The 20,199-nt window shown below is 58.1% G+C and overlaps 3 protein-coding genes across 11 annotated transcripts in view; 1 reads left to right on the top strand and 2 right to left on the bottom strand.

Annotated features, from left to right (window-relative positions):
* Window positions 1–150: 150 nt before the first annotated feature.
* On the bottom strand, window positions 151–5,419 carry FXYD1 (FXYD domain containing ion transport regulator 1). 5 transcript variants are annotated; one of them, XM_029926020.1, is made up of 8 exons: window positions 5,205–5,419; window positions 3,046–3,110; window positions 2,547–2,579; window positions 1,902–1,976; window positions 1,601–1,637; window positions 637–686; window positions 394–445; window positions 151–287 (listed from the first exon to the last, which is right to left on the bottom strand). In XM_029926020.1, the coding sequence occupies exons 1-7, from the start codon at window positions 5,402–5,404 to the stop codon at window positions 423–425; spliced, it is 483 nt and encodes a 160-aa protein (XP_029781880.1). In that variant the 5' UTR covers window positions 5,405–5,419; the 3' UTR covers window positions 151–287; window positions 394–422. The 5 variants fall into 5 exon arrangements, with proteins under 5 accessions (XP_029781880.1, XP_029781879.1, XP_029781881.1 ...); XM_029926019.1 differs by having other exon boundaries at window positions 414–445; XM_029926021.1 differs by lacking the exon at window positions 5,205–5,419 and adding an exon at window positions 4,222–4,344 and having other exon boundaries at window positions 414–445.
* A 2,116-nt stretch (window positions 5,420–7,535) lies between these two features.
* LGI4 (leucine rich repeat LGI family member 4) lies at window positions 7,536–15,583 on the top strand. Of its 2 annotated transcripts, XM_029925928.1 has the most exons (10): window positions 8,432–8,508; window positions 8,659–8,730; window positions 8,910–8,981; window positions 9,188–9,272; window positions 10,319–10,390; window positions 10,517–10,588; window positions 10,827–10,996; window positions 13,029–13,193; window positions 13,289–13,794; window positions 14,599–15,583. In XM_029925928.1, the coding sequence occupies exons 3-10, from the start codon at window positions 8,948–8,950 to the stop codon at window positions 14,911–14,913; spliced, it is 1,419 nt and encodes a 472-aa protein (XP_029781788.1). In that variant the 5' UTR covers window positions 8,432–8,508; window positions 8,659–8,730; window positions 8,910–8,947; the 3' UTR covers window positions 14,914–15,583. The 2 variants fall into 2 exon arrangements, with proteins under 2 accessions (XP_029781787.1, XP_029781788.1); XM_029925927.1 differs by lacking the exons at window positions 8,432–8,508; window positions 9,188–9,272 and adding an exon at window positions 7,536–8,264.
* Window positions 15,584–15,776: 193 nt separating this feature from the next.
* The window catches only part of FXYD3 (FXYD domain containing ion transport regulator 3), a 6,751-nt gene continuing 2,328 nt past the window's right edge, over window positions 15,777–20,199 (bottom strand). The window contains exons 2-8 of one of the 4 annotated variants that reach the window (XM_029926014.1): window positions 19,398–19,457; window positions 18,070–18,105; window positions 17,954–17,977; window positions 17,205–17,279; window positions 17,083–17,119; window positions 16,741–16,778; window positions 15,777–16,605 (exon numbers count right to left, since the gene is read on the bottom strand). In XM_029926014.1, coding sequence (XP_029781874.1) covers window positions 16,589–16,605; window positions 16,741–16,778; window positions 17,083–17,119; window positions 17,205–17,279; window positions 17,954–17,977; window positions 18,070–18,105; window positions 19,398–19,457 — 287 coding nt within the window. In that variant the 3' untranslated portion in view covers window positions 15,777–16,588. The remainder of the gene's footprint in view (window positions 16,606–16,740; window positions 16,779–17,082; window positions 17,120–17,204; window positions 17,280–17,953; window positions 17,978–18,069; window positions 18,106–19,397; window positions 19,458–20,199) is intronic. The other 3 variants (XM_029926015.1, XM_029926016.1, XM_029926017.1) reach the window with 3 other exon arrangements.

Raw genomic sequence — 20,199 nt, 5'->3', positions numbered from 1 at the left:
GAGCCCGCCCCCGTCCTGGCCACCCCCGCCCCCGCCCCCGCCCACTGCCGACGTCCCCGCCCCTTCCCCAAGGGTGGGGGCGCCCCCTGCCGGGGCCCTGGGGGCGCCCGGGCTTTCGCGCAGAAGGACTGACAGATCCGTAAAGCGCTGTCAAGAGAGAAAAGCACGTTTTATTGATGTCTGGGCGGCAGAGAGGAGTCTGTGGGGGCAGGGCTGGCGAAGAGGGCAGTCCAGGTGCTGGCGGGGGCTCAGGTGGTGGGTGGGAGGCATCAGGTGCCGGGGGAATCCTGTGGGGGTGGAAGGGTGAGAGGGCACAGAGCCCCCCAGCCATCCCATCCCACCCTTCGTCCCCTCCTCCTCCCCCAGCCCCCAGCCTAGCCCGAGCCGCAGGACCTGGCTGAGTTCTGTCGTACCAGGTGTCTCTACCGCCTGCGGGTGGACAGACCTGAGGGGGAACACGGAGAGTTCGGGTGTCAGGAGAGGCACCCCGGCTCCTGCGGAGGGGGAGCGGCAGGCGAGCTCCCGGACCTTCGCTGTCGGATCAAGCCCCTCCCTCCCCACGCCCAGAGAGGGCCAGGAGAGGGCCTCTTGGAACCAGCCCTCACCCCCAAACACCCGAAGTCTCCCCAGACTCACGGCGGATGGAGCTGCGGAAAGTTCCCTCCTCTTCGTCAGGCTCCCCAGTCCTGGGAAAGGAGAGGCAGAAGGAAGTGGGACGAAAAAAGAAAGAGACAGATGCTCCCAGGAATCCCCCGCTACAGCCCTCCTTTCACAGACCCCTGTACTGAGGGCCAGAGATGGGCGAGCAGCAGGCTTGGGGTCCGCCAGAAACCAGAAAACCGGGCTCACCCAGGAGCGGTTTAAGCGTGTGGCAGGACGCGCTCCAAGTGCCTCCCGGAGCGCTGGGAGGAGAGCCTGGAAGTTGGTGGGGGAGGGAGGGCCGAAGGGCCTGGGGACAGACGGCCTGGAGACCGCCTAGTTAGAAACCCAGAACCCTCATCTTCCAGTTGAGTGATCTCGGGCAAGTGACTTCACCTCCCTGTGCCTCGGTTTCCTCCTCAGTAAAATGAGGTTGTTAATAACAGCACGTAGCTCACACAAGGGGAGTAAATAAGATAATACATGATAAAACAATAATCTGGCACGTGGGACTAAACACTAGCTATTCTTCAAAATAACATTTAGAATTGCTTTAACACGGAGAAGGTATTCGTACATTGCTTTAAATTTTTATTTAAAGATGAATCAAAGAACTGGGAACAGGACTCGGAGCTAAACTGGGCCGCCAAGTGCGGTGATCTCATTTCGCCGTGGCTGTTTCTTTCACAGCACTTATCACACTTTGTGATTTTATATTTGTGGGGCTGTTGGAACCCACGGCCGCCGCCCCCACCGGGCTGGGAGCTCAGCCAGGCAGGGAGGGCAGTTGATTTATTCACCGTTTGGTCCCTAGGGCCTGGCTTGCAGCTTGGCACGTAGTAGGTGCTTAATACATACTTGCCGAAGAGTCTCTGGCTGCGGGTCGAGTGGACTCCCCGCCTCACTCCCAGTGACCCTCTAGAGCGGAAGGAAGGAGTGAGAGCCCGGAGGGGCCTCTTACCTCTGCTGCTGGTTGAATTTGCACCGGCACCTTCTGCCTGTGGGTGGGCGTAGGACAGGGCTGAGATTCCGCTCTGAGCCGGCACCGAGCGGCGCTAGAGCGCCAGCTCAGGCTCGCGAGGGGCGGGGCCGTGGGGGCCAGAGGCGGGGTGGGGGCGGGGCGGGGCGGGGCCGGGTAGGGGCGTCAACAGGGCGGGCCCGGGCACCATGGGGGCGGGGCAGAGGGCGGGGATGGGGGCGGTACGGGGACGAAACACTGCACCTGCAGGGCCTGGAGGTAGCAGGGAGGAGGTACTACTCACTCAGGATGATGAGGATACCCAGGATGAAGAGGATCCCGGCGATGATGAGCCCTCCGATCCGCAGGGTTTGGTAGTCTGTAGGCGGCAGGGAGGACCGTAAGAACAGGGAGGGGAGGAGGGAGGATAGGAGACGGGCAGAATGGGGAGGAGAGGGCAAGGAAGATCAGGGAGGAGGGGAGAGAGAGCAATGAGAGGAGGAAACAGATGTGGAAGGAAGAGGAGAGGGGTCAGGGAGAGGAGAGGGTGGGAGGGAAAAGGAAGAGGTAGGCAAGGCAGGGAGGAGGGAGGAAACAAAAAAGTTGGGGAGGATGGTGGAGAGGATGAGGGGAAACAGGGGAGAAAGGGAGAAGGCAACAGAGGATGAGCCATAAGATATGAGAGGCAGAAGGAAGAGGAGAATCAGAGAGACAGGGAAGGCTCGAATAGACACACAGAGACACAGAGACACAGACTACAGGAGATAAAAACAAGGAGTCAGAGAGCTGGATCTCTGAGAGACAAGAGAAAGAGAGGAGAGTGAAAGAGATATAAACACTGAGTCAGAGATAGAGAAAGAGAGAGAAGAGGAGGAGTGAGGTCAGCAGGGGCAGCCCCAGGCCACCCACCCTCCCAGCCCCCTCCCTTAGACGCCCCTCCCTCCCTCACCATAAGTGAATGGGTCATGTTCTTGTGGAGCTTCTGGAAAGAGAAAGAAGTCAGGGGTCGGATGCTTCCTGGGACTCTGGACAGGGAGGGGCAAAGAGAGACCTTTTGGGGGCTTTACTGTTCTGGGCTGAAAGTTTGGGGAATATTGGACCCTGAGAAGGCTGTCCACCCCTCTCTGGGTCTTAGCTGCCTCATCTGCACTGTCCTGGGGTGAGGGGCGAGGAAGGTCCCTAACTGCTACAGCTTCCCTCTCATCCCATGTTGTCTGGGATTCTGTCCTTCGAAGAAAGTGGATCTCCGTCTCACCTTCCATTTTTGTCTGAGCTGGGCATCCTCCCCTCCCCTGCCCCGTGTGAAACCCTCAATTTCCTGGTACCCCAACTGAGTCTGTGTAAGTTGGAGTCTCCAACCTGGTTCTCTTGAAGGGCTTCCCCTCCCCCCTCCCCCTCCCCCCTCCCTCGGGCTGAGGTGGGTCGTGGGCCACCTACCCCAGACTCACCTGCGTTGGCCATGGTGAGGAAACCCACACAGAGAACCAAGATGTGGTGGAGAGATGCCATTGTCCTGGGGGACATCAAGGGTCAAGAACTGTGCTCCCTAGTATCCCCGCCATTGGAGCTTGATCCCAAAGGGTTAAATCAGACTCCCGGGACTTAATTCCAAAAATGTCCCTCACCTACCTTGGCCACTTTGAGAAACAGGGGCACCCCCTACTTCATGTGGACACAGTGTCACCAAAACAGCCACAGCGGGGGTCATAGGACACATGGCAAGGGCAGGGGGACACACACACAGTCACAGGGGTTCCCCGCAGGCCTGGGCCCCCCTACAGCAGCGGCCAGATTCCCCACACCTACCCAATGGGAAGACCAGGGTGGCTTGCCCCACCCAGACGGAGGGACAGATGCACGGCAAGGGGTGAGGGACACGGCAGCCAGGACACACCCGAGGGCCCCCTGCCCGCGCAGCACGGCCCGCTGGCTGCCTGACCCGGGTATAAATATCTCCCACTTCACCCTGGAGGAATTTGCCTCACATGGGCCACCATGGCAACAGCCTTCCTTCCCCCACTCGGGGGTCATGCACAGCCCTGCTGGGGTGAGGCCTGGCTGCCACACAGCTACAGGCTGCCCCTGGGGGGGAGGCTACCCTTTGTCCCCTTCTGAAAATGACGAGAACAAGGGGGAAACATCCCTTCCGCCTGCCCCCGGGTGACACTTTCACAGGCAGGCGGCACCCGGCGAGTGGCATGCGGCCCAGAGCAGCGGGGTTGAGAGACAGAAGACAGATGCCAGACACACACACACACACCAGCACACGCAGTAACAACGCCCACGCCCCAAACCTCCGGTGGGAGCACGATGTGGGGTGGAGACAAAGTCACAAATACACACTCCTCATCTGAGCCTCTGGTGCCCCCAAACAGTGACGCAATCTGACTCACACATGTGAGTGTCCCAAACCCACCCCAGCCGGGGTGCATGCTCGGCAGCAGGGGACGGAGGGGCTGCGCCCCCCAATCCCACTCCCAGGGAACCCCACAGTCCCCACCACGCTCCCTTCCTTTTGGGTCTGGCCCGCCTGGAAAGCCTTGGGCTTGGCCACTCCTGCTCCCAAAATAGGTGGCCGAGCCAGGCGAGGGGTGAGGCCCGGAGTGGGGGCAGGGGACGCTCACCCCAGTCAGGCTGTCCCCTGCTGAAAGAAGGCCCCCAAATGTCCGGCTGTGCCGGGGGTGAGCACTTTGGACCCCCTGGCCCAGAGCTGGACTGCGCCGCCCTCAGCGGTCTCCCCTCCCGGCCCCACCCCACCCTCACCCTCCCCGACCAGCAGCTGTAACTGGAGCCTGGGCTGGAGGGGGGCCAGGGGGCGGCCCCCAGCCCAGACCGCCCTGGCCCGCTGGGTTAACTCTCTCGGCTCAGATGAGCGACTGTAGGCGGCAGGCGCTGGGGACAGCTGGGGAGAGGAGGTGTCGGCAGGGAAGCCCCACGGCAGACACACACATGCACATGCAGGCCGGCCCGCGGGCCACCGAGCGCTTCTGCCCTGCGGTGGGGGGTGTCAGTGATTTTCTGTGAGGCTCCCTGGGAAGTGCGCCCAGTCGGGGCCTAAGGCCGTCTGAGCCCATTGGAGCCCGCTGACCCCTGAGCCCATTGTTCTGTGGAGACCTGGTCAGCACCACGGGGCTGTCTGGGGGCGTTTCTGTGTGTTTTCTGTTGCTGACTGTGCGGTCCCCCGGGAGTGCACACCCCACACACACGCACACACACACACTCATTCAGATGGATGCCTGTATAGAGTCACAAAGCCTTAGCCACACAAGTGTCCGTCTTTAGAAATGGTCACAAAGATATGTCAGGAAGACACAAGCAGCCATACGGAAACACACCAATACACACAGTGCCCGTCAGTACATTCAAAGGCACAGGCGCACAGCCAGCCCTCCCACACAATTTCAGAGATGTGAAGGCCTCAAACTGTGTACACCTGTATGCACATACCTGCACACACTGATGTGGGGACAGAGAGAAGCAGACACAGATGGGGAAACTGAGGCAGGACACAGCCATACAACCAGCCACACTCTTCCATAACCACACACACACACAAATGCACGAACAGGACACAGCTGGCCACTCAGGCACAGATATGCCTACGCACTTGTGTTCGCACACTTGGAGACACCACCCCGTTGTGCTGATGCGCCGAACCTGCTCCTTTCCCGATCCATGTCGCCTGCGGGACTCCCCGGAGAGCAACACGCATGGTGTCCTCGTGGGCGGGCCAGCTTCATAGGCACTGGCGACACAGAAACCTGGGATCAGCTCCGGGCTCTGGTCGTATGACCTCGAGCAGCCCATGTGACCTCTCTGTGCCTCAGTTTTCTGTCCTATAAAGTGGAGAAATCACCAAGGTCATACGTATAACACCGGGCCAGACTCGGAGTCTCTGAACCCAACACTGTCTTACTATTAACTTCATTTTAGAGACGAGCAAACGGAGGTTTAGCGAGGTGGAGCTGATTCTCCTGAGGTCCCCGGTGGTTAAGGACAGAAACTGCCCCCAGCCTGAAAGAGGTGGACACAGGCTCAGCCTCTGTAGGACACAGAGTCAGGAGCAGGTGGACAGACAGAGCCCACCTCAGAGGACCCAGGGGGCTTTGCGACGCACCCTCATCCCTGTGCGTCTGAGCCTCTGCCCCTCGTGGCCTTGCACCCCAGGGTCACCAGCACTCTCTGGTTAATGATAACCCTGATGTTTATGCAGCCTTGGGAGAGGCTGACAGAGGAGCAGAGGAGAGAAGCAGGGCTGGGGGCACCTGGCTAACTCTGGCCAGAGCTTGGCTTCTCCCTTGCACAGGCCAGCTTCTCCCCAGTGGAGCAGCTCAGCCACTTTCTAGCTGCATGATGCTGGGCACATGATTTAACCTCTCTGAGGCTCAGTTTTTCCATCTTTAAAATGGGGATAAAGGTGTAGTCACCTCAGAGGGAAGTTACGATGATTGTCTGAAATGATCCATGGAAAACATTTAGAACAAAGCCTGGAAAACAGTAAGTCACACACACACACACACACACACACACACACACACACGTTAGCTACCATCACTGCTGCCATTGTCATTCTCCTTGTAAGCCTCAGTAAGAACCCTGTTGGCAGGGTACTCTGTGTGTATGGATTTAGGCCTGTCTGTGTCTCCTCTGTGTCGCTGTAAAGACCCGTAAAGAAGTTTATCATCATCTTGCTCAAATCACAGAGCAGCTGGGTCCAGGACAAGCACTTGGGTCCAGAGTCCACCCCCAGGCCTGCCGACCCTGGCAGGCCGCCCACCCTGCACTGGCCCACACAAGTAGGGGCCACTGTCTCCTTCATCATGGAGTGCTCTGCACCCCTGGGAAGTGGGTGCCCCTGACTGCTCCACTCGACAGATGGGAAAACTGAGGATCAGGGACGTGAAACGACTTGACTGAGCCCATGCAGAACTGAGCCCACGGTCCTTCCTGAGCTGGTGCTGGTGGCTCCCTGTCCTCCACATCTTCCGGCGTGTGAGGCTGTAGGCAGAGAGGCTGTGTGTTTCCCTTGGGGGGCGGGGCAGGGGGAGGACAGAGGTTGGGTTTAGATCTGTCCAGTGCCATGAAGCGAATCACTTAATCACTTCCTGCCTCAGTTTTCCCCTCTGCAAAGTGGGGATCTCACCTCACTGGGTTGTGGTGAGAACTGAGTAAACTCATGTTAAGGCAGGCATACAGTAAGTGCTCAATGACTATTGTTACTACTATTTCAGGTTGGGGACCAAGTGTCATTTATTTATGTATCTTTCTTATTTAATGCTAAAAGCAGAGTCCAAATGAAAACAACCAGTGTGCATGAGTTCCGGTCCCCCAAGAGCACAAAATCACGCGAAGAGGCCCTGGAACTGGCTTCCCGGGCTTGAGTGCTGGCTCAGCCCCAGTCAGCAAGCCAAATCTCAAATATCTTGATCTCTGCTCCTCTGTTCGTGCCTGTAAAATAGCCATATAACACGGTCAGCTTTAGAGGGTTGTGGTGAGGTCAGCATGAGCTAATAAACTTTGAGGACAGGGCCTAGTGCAGAACCAACGCCGAAGAAGGGGACGGCATCATCACCATCATTGTCTGCTTGCATTGGTTCCATATCCATAGTGGGTGGTGGGCACTCAAGGGGTTAATTTCAGGCTGGCACAGGAGGCTGCGGGTTTGGGTCAGGGCAGCTGCTCTGCCCTGTTTGGCCACCAGAGGGAGCAGCTGGACCCTTCCAATCCTCAGGGACTCACACAGCACACCCTCCGGGAGCCATGGGTGGGGGCCGGCTAGGCGTGGCCAGGATGGCTCCTGCCCCTGGTCGGCTCTCCTCCCACTCCCTCCGCCTGCAGAGCCATCCGGTCCCCACCCGGGTGACATCCTCCTTACACTCCCTGAGTGGGGTGGAGTGGGAAATCTGGGGAGGGGGCTGGCTGAGAGCGGTCAGCTCTGGCCTTTGTGGCCCCTCCCCTCCCATGGGGCCATCCAGTCCCTTCCTTAGGGCTGCTCTTCCTATGGCCTCTGACCCCCTCCTCCTTCTTACGTTGCTTTGCTGCGGGCACCCGGTGCCCAGTGAGTCCCTTTCCCAAACCTCCAAGGAGAAGGGGCGTGGGAGGAGGGGAAGAACAGGGAACTGGAAAGGGGGGTGAGAAATAAAGATACCAGACAGAGGCACACACACGCAGGCCAACAGGCAGACAGAGACTGAGAGAGAGAAACAGAGATAGAGAAACAGAACTAAAGAGAGACAGAGAGTGGAAAACAGACTAATTCACTGAGTCAGAAAGGCAGGGAAAGAGAAGTAAACAGAAAATTGGACACCAAAGGGACAGGGGAAGAAAGACGGGCTGAAAGAAAGACTGAGAAAGGGAGAGGGAAGCCAGGACGGGACGTGCCAGCTGGAGGAATGGAGGGTCGCCTGGCATGCGAGGTGTAGCGGCCCCAGCCCTCAGAGCCGGTGCGGAGAGAAGCCGGTGCCACAGCGGGGGCGAGGGGGATGGGAGGGGCCGGCGTCCTGCTGCTGCTGCTGCTGCTGCTGCTGCTGGCCGGAGCGGGCGTGGGGGGGGCCTGGAGACCCCCAAAGGGAAAGTGTCCTCTGAGCTGCTCCTGCTCCAAGGATAGTGCCCTGTGTGAGGGCTCTCCGGACCTGCCTGAGAGCTTCTCCCCGACCCTGCTGTCACTGTGAGTGTCACGTGAGGATGAGGACGGGAGTCCTGGGACCCCAGGGCTTGGGGGCAGGGTGCCGGCCCCCCCGAGGATATCAGGATCTTGGGAGGCGGGCAGCAAAGGATGTTGGGATGCCTCACAGAGGCTGCTGGGATTTGGACAAGAGCGGAAGGGCAACTCCAAAGCAGGGGGGCAGCGTTCCGGGCCCCAGCAGGGGACAGCCAGGGGGTGGGCTGAATGTTGCCAGGATCCTTGCCAAGTGAGGGGCAAATCCTGTGTCCCTGGGATGTAAGGGAACCACATCCAGGGTGGGGTGGCAGGCCAGTGTTTCCAAACAGGAGATGGCTGTGGGGCTGGCCTGGGGCATTGGGGCAGTTTGCTGCTCACCCACCATTGCCCACCTCCCCAGCTCACTCGTTAGGACTGGAGTCACCCAGCTGAAGGCCGGCAGCTTCCTGAGGGTGCCCACACTGCACTTGCTGTGAGTGGGGCCCAGCCAAATCGACAACTAGCTCGAGGGAGTGGGTGGGCGTTCCTGCAGGTGCGTGGGGTGTGTACACTGGTGTGTGTGACTGTGCCCACCTGGGTTGAGGGTGGGGCCGAGGTGAAAAGGGAGGGGGCCGCAACTCTGGAAAAATGTCTTTCTTGCTCCCTTGCCAGGCTCTTCACATCCAACTCCTTCTCTGTGATTGAGGACGATGCGTTTGCAGGCCTGTCCCACCTGCAGTACCTGTGAGTGAGACCAGGGGTTGGGGGCGGGGAAGGGGGCTCGGCAGATGTGTTTCCTAGAGTGGAGAGAGGTATAGAGGCTTATCGGCACAGGTGGGAGGGTCTGGACAAGGGTCCTTCCTGGAGGGGCAAGAGGTCTGGTGTCTGGGCAGGAGGCCTGCTCAGCTGTGTGATCTCAGCCTGCTCACCTCCCCTCTCTGTGCTTCAAGGTCCACAAAGGGCCTGGAGAACTGAAGACTGTTTCTGGCCCTACCTGACTTATGGGAGCCCAGGGAGAGGACAAAGAGGCCAGAGGCAAGGAACTGTTTCAAATCAACAGGAAACAACTCTGAGGCGGTGATGATAGTGGTACTGATGGCAGTAGTGGTGGCGGTGATGACAGTATGACACCGCTGGCACTGGGCTGGTGCTGGTGATAATGGTGTTGAGGGTGATCCCATGGCTGCCATTCACGGGGAAGTGCTGGCATGATCCACGATGACGGAGTGGGGATGATGCTGGCAAAAATGGCAGCCCCAGTGGTGATCGTCCTGGTGGTGATACTGACCGTGAAGTCTGAGGGGTCGATGTTAGTGTTATCAGTGTTGTGGGTGGTGGTAATTACAGTATTGGTGTTGCTGTGGGCAGCGGCTGTGGGTAGGATGTTGGTGTCGGTGTAAGGGTGACCTTGTTGGTACTGGGCTTAGTGGGAATGATGGAGGTGTTGGTACGTAGGAAAGTTGTGGCAGTGGTGGTGCTCCTGGTGGGTAGAGAAGGGAGTGCTGGACATAATGGGAATGTTGGTATTGGCCGTGCTGGTACTAATGCTAATGCTTTTGGAAATGGTGGCAGGGTTGGTGATGATGGTGGTGGTCATTTTGGTGTTGTCCTGAAGGGTGTGTTGTCAGTGATGCTTATCCATATTGCCCGGTAAGGCCTGGTAATGATGGTGTTGGTGACAGTGGGTGGTCATGCTGGTGGTGGTGACGGTGGTGGCGCAGTATGGTGTTGATGGTAATGGCCCTTCTTGGCACCGGCGGTGTTGATGGTGATAGAGGCATGGGTGTCAGTCATAATGGATGATGGTGGAGGTATTGGTGGTGATCTTGGTGCTGGTGTTGGTGTTGGTGATCTGTTGGTGGCCGTGGTGGTGACGTGGTGGCAGTGTTCACTGTCAGGCAGGCAATGAGCACAGAGTTAGGGTCTTGGTTCTTGGGATTGTAGTCTGGGACCCTGGTGAGGAGAGGTTTCTGGGGAGGCTTCAGCACATTCCCGAGGCCTGTGGCTTCCATGGGGCGCATTCCCCCAAGCACTACGGGGCCGCAGCGGGGCCTCCCGCTCACCGTGCCTTCCCTCCGCAGCTTCATCGAGGACAATGATGTTGGCTCCATCTCTAAGAACGCTCTCAGAGGACTCCGCTCCCTCACACACCTGTGCGTCTGAGGCCTCACCCCTCTGCCTCCCCAGCCTGCCCTCACAGGCCCCCCGGGGCCCCGTCACCCGGGAACATGGGGCATCCAGGTCACTGGTGACGGTCCCTCCTCCTCTCCTTCCACCAGGAGCCTGGCCAATAACAATCTCGAGACTCTCCCCAGATTCCTGTTCCGAGGCCTGGAGACGCTAACTCATGTGTGAGGCTCAAGGGGACTGGGCCGGGGGAGGGGTTGGGGAATGTTTGAGAGGGAAGGGGACTGCCGTGTGCCCACTTTCAGTTGGCATAACTAAGCATGGCCACAACGGTCCTTATGTATTTCCCAAGCCACCTCTGGGGCCCCATCTCAAACCCTTGCCCCGGGGAGGGGGCGGGGAGTGTGGCCTTGGGGGGGGTTGGAAGCCAGGTCGCAGCCCCTCTCCGGCCTCTTGCCCCAGGGACCTCCGCGGGAACCCGATCCAGTGTGACTGCCGTGTCCTCTGGCTGCTGCAGTGGATGCCCACCGTGAATGCCAGCGTGGGCACCGGGGCCTGCGCCGGCCCCACTGCTCTGGCCCACAGGCAGCTCCGCCACCTCGATCCCAAGACGTTCAAGTGCAGAGCCATAGGTGGGGGCTTTCCGGGCAGGGCGGGAGGGGCAGCAGGGGTCCAGAAGAAGGGGGGAGATCAGGGGGATGGCTGCCAGCGCTGACGGGCTCGCCTCACCCCTGCTCTGCCGCTTCCCAGCTTGTGAGACCCTCAGCAAGCAGCATCACCGCCCTTAGCCTCAGTTTCCTCATCTGTAAAATGGGGGTAATAAACAGTGACGTGGGATTGCAGTGAGCATTCAGTGATGCACCTGGGCCCTCCTGAATGTTCACTCTGCTTGGTGTTACTAATATAAAAATGACCTTTTAAAAATACTTGCTACGATCATTCTGCTTTTCCATAAATATATTTTGGTACCTCTGTGGGTCCCGGGAACTGCAGGAGACTCGGCAGCTCTGAGGATGGCCTGGCTCCTGCCCTCCCAGGGCCCATGGCACAGAGGAAGGTGGACAGTGAGACAGTGTTCAGGGCCAGGATGGGGGAAGTCGAGAGAGCTGCAGGCACCCAGAGCCAGAGCGAGGGCCAGGCAGGGCTTCCTGGAGCAGCGTGTATTTGAGTTCAGATCTGAAGACCATGGATGTAATAATTATTACCGTCATCTAAGTGTGAGACATGTTTTTGGTTTGTGGGACCCATCAAACTGGAGAATTTAACTTAAGCTACCCCTCAAAGCTTCACTAGGTGCACTGTGTGTGCAGCCCTGGGAGAGGCAATGGGCACAGTGTGGTAACCAAGATAGGGCCCAGATAGGGCCCGGCCTGCAGAGCCCTGGCGGGTGAGGATGCAGGCATTAAATAAAATGTTGCAGAAACAAATGTGTGCTATGCATTGTGATAAACACAGGGAGCGGTGAGGGAGATTCAGTGAGGGCAGTGGTCCTCCCTTCCATGGGGCATTGATTGGAGAAGGCTTCTCTGAAGTGGTGGCTTTAGATCCAGAAGAGCACTCTAGAGAGAGGGGACAGCATGTGCAATGGCCCTGGAGGAGCAGAGAGTTTGTCCCGCCTGAGGGTCACAGGCAGGCAGTGTCCTGGGGAGTGAGTGCAGGACAGAACACAAGTGACATTGAAGGCGGCAGGGGCCTCACTCTGTACGACTCTGAAAGCCACAGAGAGCAGAGTGGACTCTATCCTGACGGCTGTGGGAAGCCGTGGAGGGCTCTGAGCAGGGGGTGATGATAGGATGGACATTTTAAAGAGATCCACCTTGGGGTGGGCATCCTTGGTGGTTTGGTTCACTGCCTCGGCTCTGGTACCTGGAGACAGGGCCTGGCACACAGAGTGAAGTATTAGAACCCAGAGTCCACCACCTGGTGCATCCGCCACCACGCTGGGCAACCTTGGTACATCAGGACCATAAAATCGAAGTTGTTTACAGTGAACTAGAGAAGGAGGAGGGACTGAGGTGAGCAGGCCAGGTGGTGGGGGCGGCCCCTGGGTGTCGTCCTGGCTTCCATGATTGAAACTGAGTCACCGCACATGGGAGAGGGGGAAAGAGGGGAGAAGGGAAAGGTGAGGCGAGCATCACCCCCACGGCTCGGCCTGTTTTCGCTTGGAAACTTGGTGCGAACATGGCCACGTCTCAGCTCAGGAGAGAGGTGTCGGGGGAGGGCTGAGATGACTCGGCCTCTCCCCCGCTGGCCCCCTCTCCCCCCCCCTGTCCCCCTCTCCCCCCCATGTCCCGCAGGGCAGCTTTGTGCTCTAGTCCTATTCTGTGGAAGACGAAGATGGACTGTGCGGCACTCCTGTGCCTGCCTCTCCGCCTGAGTTTCCTCATCTGTAAAATGGGTATAATGAAATGTCCCTCGTAGGGATCTCGTGGAGTTAAATGGATTCACAAATACGCTGTTACTAAGCAGTTATTTGATGACGCCATGCAGCTCAGAAAATAAGGTCTTCCCACGTCGCTGTGACTTAATTCGTCTATAGATAAAGATTCCACTCGATGTCCCTATGAGGTGCTCCTGTGACGGTCCTCATTTCAGAGATGTGCAAATCGAGGCTCAGCGATGAGGTCCCCCACACCTGGCTGACTCTCTCCCGCCACCCCCCAGAGCTGTCCTGGTTCCAGACGGTCGGGGAGTCGGCGTTGGGCGTGGAGTCTTTCTCCTACCAGGGGGAGCCCCACATCGTCCTGGCCCAGCCCTTTGCAGGCCGCTGTCTGATCCTCACCTGGGACTATAGTCTACAGCGTTTCCGGCCCGAGGAAGAGCTGTCCGGTGAGCCCCCCTCCCAGCCTCCTGCCCGGCCCTGTCCCCTGCCCTGCCCCCTGGCCTGACCTGCCCTCCCACTCCCCTCCCCCCTCCCCCCACAGCGCCCTCAGTGGTGTCCTGCAAGCCACTGGTGCTGGGCCCGCGCCTCTTCGTGCTGGCCGCCCGCCTGTGGGGGGGCTCGCAGCTGTGGGCCCGGCCCGCCCCCGGCCTGCGCCTGGCCCCCACTCAGGCCCTGGCCCCGCGACAGCTGCTGCGGCCCAATGACGCCGAGCTCCTGTGGCTGGACGGGCGGCCCTGCTTCGTGGTGGCCGACGCCTCCAAGGCAGGCAGCACCACGCTGCTCTGCCAGGATGGGCCCGGCTTCTACCCTCGCCAGAGCCTGCACGCCTGGCACCGGGACACGGACGCCGAGGCCCTGGAGCTGGACGGCCGGCCCCATCTGCTGCTGGCCTCCGCCTCACAGCGGCCCGTCCTCTTCCACTGGCTCGGGGGCCGCTTCGAGCGGCGCACGGACATCCCCGAGGCTGAGGACGTCTACGCAACACGCCACTTCCAGACTGGCGGGCACGTGTTCCTGTGCCTGACGCGCTACATCGGGGACTCCATGGTGAGGCTGGCCCCGGTCGGGCGGGGCAGGCAGCGGAGGCAGACCTGACCTGCGGCCCCCTCGGGGCCAGGTTTTCAGCACTGACCCCACCTTGCACACTGGCCTCTCAACTCTGACCTTGGAACTCTGACCCCACCTAGCATACTGATCTTTAAACTCTGGCCACCCTGACGCTGACCCCAAGACGGTGACTCCTCAGGCTGGCTGACCATAAATCACTTCCTATCCCCCAACATTGACACTGGCCCCACGATTCTGATTCTACCCCCAAACTCTGGCTCTGGACCTCGGGCACTTGACCACAACCACCACACTCTGAATCCCCAGGGCTGACGGCCCACCCCCTCCAGCCCTCTCACTCTGGGGTGAGGTGCCGCCAGCTAGAGGGCTCTGAGCCTGGAAGGCACTGATCTGACTCAGGTGTTCACAGGACATGTGTGGGGAGCAGATGTGGGTGCAGGGATGGAGGTGGGGAGACCAGGGACACAGCCTGCTGTCATGGTCCAGGAGGGAGGTGACTGTGTCTGGGCCGGAGTGTGGCCAGCGGAGACAGGAGAAACAGCTTCACAGGCGAAGCTGACCGACTCTATGTGGGGTGTGAGGGAGGGAGAGGGGCCAAGAATGACTTCAGGTCTGTGGCCTGAGCAGCTGGGCGGTGACACATATGAAGGTAAGAAAGCTGTAGGAGTTTGGGGACCTACAGGCCTGTCTCCAAGCTGTCCCAAGTGCTCTGAAGTGCAGAGCGCTGCCTGCAGGCCTGGCCCGCCTGGACCCCAGGCCCTAACCTGGGGCTGCACTCCACAGGTCATGCGCTGGGATGGCTCCATGTTCCGCCTGCTACAGCAACTGCCCTCTCGTGGTGCCCACGTCTTTCAGCCACTGCTCATCGCCAGGGACCAGCTGGCTATCCTGGGCAGCGACTTCGCCTTCAGTAGGGTCTTCCGTCTTGAGCCTGACAAAGGGCTCTTGGAGCCGCTGCAGGAGCTGGGGCCCCCAGCCTTGGTGGCCCCTCGTGCCTTCGCTCACGTCGCCATGGCCGGCAGACGCTTCCTCTTCGCTGCTTGCTTCAAAGGCCCCACACAGATCTACCAGCATCACGAGTTAGACCTCAGTGCCTGAAACGCAAGGAGACCTTGGGACCTTGGACATGGCTTGGAGGGGAGGGGGCACTGGCACAGGGAGTCCCCGGCCTCTGGACACCCACTTGAATGGCCTCCTGGCCCTACCCTGGGTGATGGTATCTGTGAGGTACTGACCACAGGCCGAGTTCGAGACTAGAGCCTTGAACTTCCAGTCTCAAGCAACACCTTGGCTGGCGGCACACGCTCCAACTAAGGATGACCTGGGGGCTCGGGCTGGGACGCTGCAAGGGGCCGGGACACCGAAGTCACGGTGGGGGTAACGTGCAGAACTCCATGAGGTCTGGAAGCGCCCCCCTCAAGCCCACTCCCCCGACCCTGCTCTCAGTGAAAGTACCCACGTGGAGACAGCTTTCCTTGCCCTCTAAACTCAATCTGGCCAATCGCTTTTAGTGCCCGTCTCGGTGACGTCATCAGTCGCTGGGCCGGTTTCCGGCCTGGCTTGCTAACTTCCTCTGCTACGTGTGCGCATGCCTACTCCTCAGGCGGAAGCCCAGCAGGTTGGCCCTCTTGCGCCTTTATGGGAAACAGGCCGGAAAGTAGTTGTTGGGGGGGGGGGGTGTCGCACTCTCCTGTCTCTAGAGAGGACAGAAAGTGTATGAGCTCAATAAACGCGCTGTGCACCTGCCCCACTCGTTGTGGGACTTTGGGAGAAGGGGTCTCCCGAGTGGCATGGAGGGGGAGGGAAGCGAGAAGGAGTGATGTCCTGGGAACAGTGTTATGGAGGGGGGAGGTCCCAGGTGTGCATTTTGGCTGCCTCTGCTGTGTTTTTGCGAGTCCCATGAGCGTGGTCTCATTATTATGGGGGGCTGCGTGGGATGTTTAAAGGAAATAAGGGCATTATTAAGGGACAAGTCACTGGTTTATTTTGGGTCTCTTCTTGGGATCATGTCTCAGGACATCATAGGAGATCGTTTGGGATGTTTTAATGGGTTTTGGGCATTATATGGGGTGGCCTTGGGGACATTTTGGATATCTTATTGGGTATTGGGGAGTCTCAAGGGAGTTTGAAGCTCCTTGGAGGTTCTCACACCATGTGGCCACTATATATTATTAGTCTAATAGGGAATTATTTAGAGATCTTACAGGGACAGTTGGGTACTAGGAAGGGTTTTCTATAATATAATGGGGTCTCAGGGGTGACTTGGGGGGTCATGGGGTCTTACTATTATAATCTGACTGCTCACATCATGATAGGAAGATCTACATCCTTCTTTTTCTGGGATGGTCTCAGTGTCCACTTGACTGTCCTAGCATTCCATCTGGGGAGCTCTCGTTCGCTCCCCAGAGTACCCACCATTTGGCTACTAGAAAACTTGTAAACTGTACTCGTGGCTCCCCTAGCCTTGGGAGGCGGAGGCCGGACCTCATGCCATTCACCAGGCCTTCGGGCTTTTCCCAACAGAGAGATGAGCTGCCGGCGTCTGTGCCAGCTGCCAGTGAAAACCCACCCCAATGCAAGGAGGCAGGAGGCTAGATCAATTTTTAGATTAAAAATTGAATAAAAAGACACCCCCAGTGAGAGGTGAGATGAGACCCTGGCAAGGGGGTCTGAGGAGAGGAGGGAGAATTCCATCCTGGAGTCCAGGCTCCCGTGCAGAGCCAAGACTTGACGGAAGAGAAGTGATGTCCGTGTCCTTTCCGCTGATCCATCCTCAGTGATGGGCAGAGCCTGACGGAGATGATGGGTCAGCTTGGGAATGCAAATGGAGTTCTCTTCCCAAGGAACGTGCACATGTGCACACATGCACACGCTCACCCAGCCCCCACACCCCGTTCCCTTCCCCCCATTCTGGTCCTGTGTTACCTGGAGTGATGAGAGGTGGGGCATCCCCCGGATGGTGACTAGGGAAAGAAAAGTGGTGAGATCAGATTCCTTGTCCCCTCGAGGCTAAGGGATTCGCAGCTTGCCCTGACGTAGCTTCCTGACTGTTTTTCCATTGCTGGTTGTACCATTTCAGGGACCAAAGCTTTTCAGGATTTGGGGCCCTCGAAAGATGATCAGCTCTGAACAATAAACCTGGGAAAATCTGAGTGGCAAGAACCCTCCAGGGCAGAGCCAGGAGGCCTCTTTCTGGGAGATTAGGTCTTTCCTCCAGTGAAAGGTGTCTGTTGGGTGTGAGCCAGGCACACAGGAAACCCATCTTACCTGGGCTTCTGGCTGAACTTGCATTTGCATTTCCCACCTGTTGGGGGAGAGGGGCTGGTTGGAGAGAGGACCCTGTCCCACCGCCCTGCCAAGCCGGCCCAGCCACCGGCATGCCCACTCACTCATGAGGACGATGATGCCGATGGCGCACAGAACCCCTGAGCAGATGAGCCCGCCGATCCGGAGTCTATGCCAGTCTAGGAGAGACCCGGAGGGCGTCGTCAGTGCCTGCTGTGCCCTCCCCCATCCAAACCTCCATCTGTCCAACCAGTAGGTATTGGAAACTTGTGACGGGCAGGGAGCCGGAGGTACAGAGTGAAGTGCCGGCCCCCCAGCCCTCCTGTGCTCACATTCTCCTTTACATACAAACAAGCGATAAGAGTTTCAGTGGAAGGTCAGGTGGAGATAAGCTTTCTGAAGGCAAACAAGCAGGGTCAGGGGACAAAAAGTCAGAGGGCAGGAGTGGTCGGGAAGGCTGTGGTGAAGGGATCAGAAGGAACAAAGGTCTGGAGTGTGTCTACCAGACCGCAGGGAGGCCATCGCATACATAGCTCACCTCCTCCTGGCAGTTTTTGCAAGAGACCTTTCCCCCTGCAGTTGATTTGAACCATAACAGCTTCCTGTGAACTGTCCTGGCTTCCTGTGTGTCTATCCTGCCAGAAGAGAACCTTCCCAGGGACCAGACTGGCCTCATTTGTTCCTTTATATCTTTATTCTACGGTGTTGACTGTTCAGCGCCCCAATCCTCACCCCTTCCTATCCTCACCCCTGTTTCACCCACATCGGACCCTCACCCAACCTGTGTGGGACCCTTGGCACCAAATAGTAGTGGGGGTGGGGAGGCCGAGAAGGGAGGGGTGTGCACTCTCACCATAGTAGAAAGGACTGTTTTTATCTGCAAGGAAAGAAAAAAGAATGTGAATCCAGGACAACAGCCAAGGGGCGAGGGTGGGGGTGAGTCTGGTGGAAGGGTCCAGTCTGACTCACCTTCTGGGTCATTGGCGTCCAGGGCAGGCAGGCCTGCTGAGGGAATTAGGAAGGAGAGGGGATGACGGCGGGCAGAGCCACAGAGCCTCAGGGGACAGTCCCCCTCCTCCTGAGTGCACAGGTGACCTGCCCCAAACTGGCCGCCTCTGCACCACTCACCCTGGAGGTGTGGACTGTCCCCTGAGCCCCACACCTGTGAGGCCTGCCATTTGCTTCCTGAAATAGGTTTTAATCTGGATGGCTTTGGGCCCCTCTGTGGCCTGGTGTTTCCAGACACCTGACTAATCCACGCCTCCTGCAGAAATGGAATGACACTCTTTTTTTTTTTTAATGTTTATTTTTGAGAGAGAGAGAGAGAGAGAGAGAGAGAGAGATGAATAGGGGAGGGGCAGAGAGAGGGAGACAGAGGATCAGAACCCGGCTCTGTGCTGAGAGCCACAAGCCCGCGGCAGGGTTTGAATTCACGAACTTTGAGATCATAACCTGAGCTGAAGTTGACCGCTTAGCCGACTGAGCCCCCAGGCCCCCATGGGGCCACATTCTCACAACTTATCAAGATGACAGATGGCATCAGTTCCCAGTGGTTCTCGGAGACTCATCCCCACCCCACCTGTTCCGGAGTTTGCTCACCACTTCCTTTTAAAGCAAATCACTAATTATAAACATAATGCACTCTACTAAAAAACGCAGCTTTATATTACTACCCTGGATGGCATGCCAATCTTACCCCGTGTAAGGGATAAAAAATACCAGAAAAGCAGAGGACTAGGATTACATTCAGGCTAGAAGTAGTGAGCCACCTGAGCTCTGGGCCTGAGCTCTATTATTTCTTTTTGAAAAGGAGATTAGTAATTTTTAATGATATTTAAAGCACAAACACAATGTGCTTACTCTGCACTGGGCCCCATTCTAACTGCTTTTCAAGTACTAACTCGTGTAATGGCTAGTAAGTGCATACTATTATTGTCTTCGTTTTTACAGCCAGGGAAACTGAGGCATAAAAGATTTCCGTAGCCTCTGCATACACTAAGCGCCCAGTTTTCTCTTGTACTAGTGTTAGGGAGATTCTAAAGACCAGTACGCAGGGCTGAGCCTTCTTGTCCCTCAAGAGGGTGACTTTGTAGCTGTGTGAGCTGCTGCTGTAAGAGGTCCTATCTCTCTGTGTCCCTTGAAATCACCAGTGTGGCACTTCGTACCCTCAAGGAGATGCTGTCCTGGTAGTCCATGCCCCACAGGGGAGGCGGAAAGCATAGGAGACACACATGGAAAGAGGCCACCACTCCACAGAGGGGGTTGGGGGAAAGGCAGTCCTGGGGTTGGGTACGCACCTGTCAGGAGGATGAGCAGGCTCAAGGTCACCTCTTGCATGGTGGCGGCCTCGAGCTGGCCTGGAGGGGTGGGGGCGGGTGGGGAAGGTCCAGCTTTAGAAGGGCTGCCAAATGCCAGGCAGGTGCCTCTGGCTCCCAATCCTCTCCTACTCTGCTCCCACCACAGTTGGCAGCTCGCTTCAGGGCAGAAAAGCTGGCATTAAAACCCACTCCCTGTCTGGTAGGTAAGTGCGGGGGGTGGGGGGGATGGGGGGGTGACAGTGCAGACCTGATGAGGGACCACAGTAATAACTCACTGGACACCAACTTGGGGCTTTAAGTGAATTGTCCCTGCAACCAAATGAGTGAGGTGCTGCCTGCTGTTATCCCCACCTTACAGATGGGGAAACTGAGGCCCCGAAAGCTGAAAATGGGTGTGTCGGGTCACCCCGGCAGGGAGTGAGATTTAAAGCAGCCTGACTCCGCAGAGGCTGCTAGTCACTCAGGACTCTCAGGGCCCCAGGGTGTTTTGGGAAATGGGATGTTGGGAGCCAGGTGGCAAGAGGCCCGGCTTCCCGGGTGTGTCTCCCATAGACAGCTCGGAGCCTGCCTGCCCTGCCCAGCCTCTGCAGATCTCGAGCTGGGCCGGGGCCGGGACTGTGCTGGCTCCTCAGGGCAAGGCATGGAGAAGGGAGACCTGGGAGCAGGGGGATGGATCAGAGAGGAGTCATCTGGCTGTGGCCCCAGCCCCATCTTCTGCCCCCACTTCTGCCCCTGCGCACATCTCAGCCCCAGCCCCCCCTCTGCGAGCTCCTCCTGGCAG

The sequence above is a fragment of the Suricata suricatta genome, chromosome 16 (genome assembly GCF_006229205.1).
Source record: "Suricata suricatta isolate VVHF042 chromosome 16, meerkat_22Aug2017_6uvM2_HiC, whole genome shotgun sequence".
NCBI lineage: Eukaryota > Metazoa > Chordata > Mammalia > Carnivora > Herpestidae > Suricata > Suricata suricatta.
The sequence above is the reverse complement of the archived record's forward strand: the minus strand, read 5'-3'. Positions and strand labels throughout refer to the sequence as shown.

Excerpts from the sequence above, each read along its gene's own strand:
- LGI4 (XM_029925927.1), top strand. The coding sequence starts at position 8,080 with ATGGGAGGGGCCGGCGTCCTGCTGCTGCTGCTGCTGCTGCTGCTGCTG. Across the intron at positions 8,265-8,658 it reads TCCCCGACCCTGCTGTCACT|CTCACTCGTTAGGACTGGAG; the intron begins GTGAGTGTCACG and ends CCACCTCCCCAG. Across the intron at positions 10,997-13,028 it reads GTTCAAGTGCAGAGCCATAG|AGCTGTCCTGGTTCCAGACG; the intron begins GTGGGGGCTTTC and ends GCCACCCCCCAG.
- FXYD1 (XM_029926020.1), bottom strand. The coding sequence starts at position 5,404 with ATGGGCTGCTCGAGGTCATACGACCAGAGCCCGGAGCTGATCCCAGGT. Across the intron at positions 2,580-3,045 it reads CCTCACCATGGCCAACGCAG|AAGCTCCACAAGAACATGAC; the intron begins GTGAGTCTGGGG and ends TTCTCTTTCCAG. Across the intron at positions 1,977-2,546 it reads ACATGACCCATTCACTTATG|ACTACCAAACCCTGCGGATC; the intron begins GTGAGGGAGGGA and ends TGCCGCCTACAG.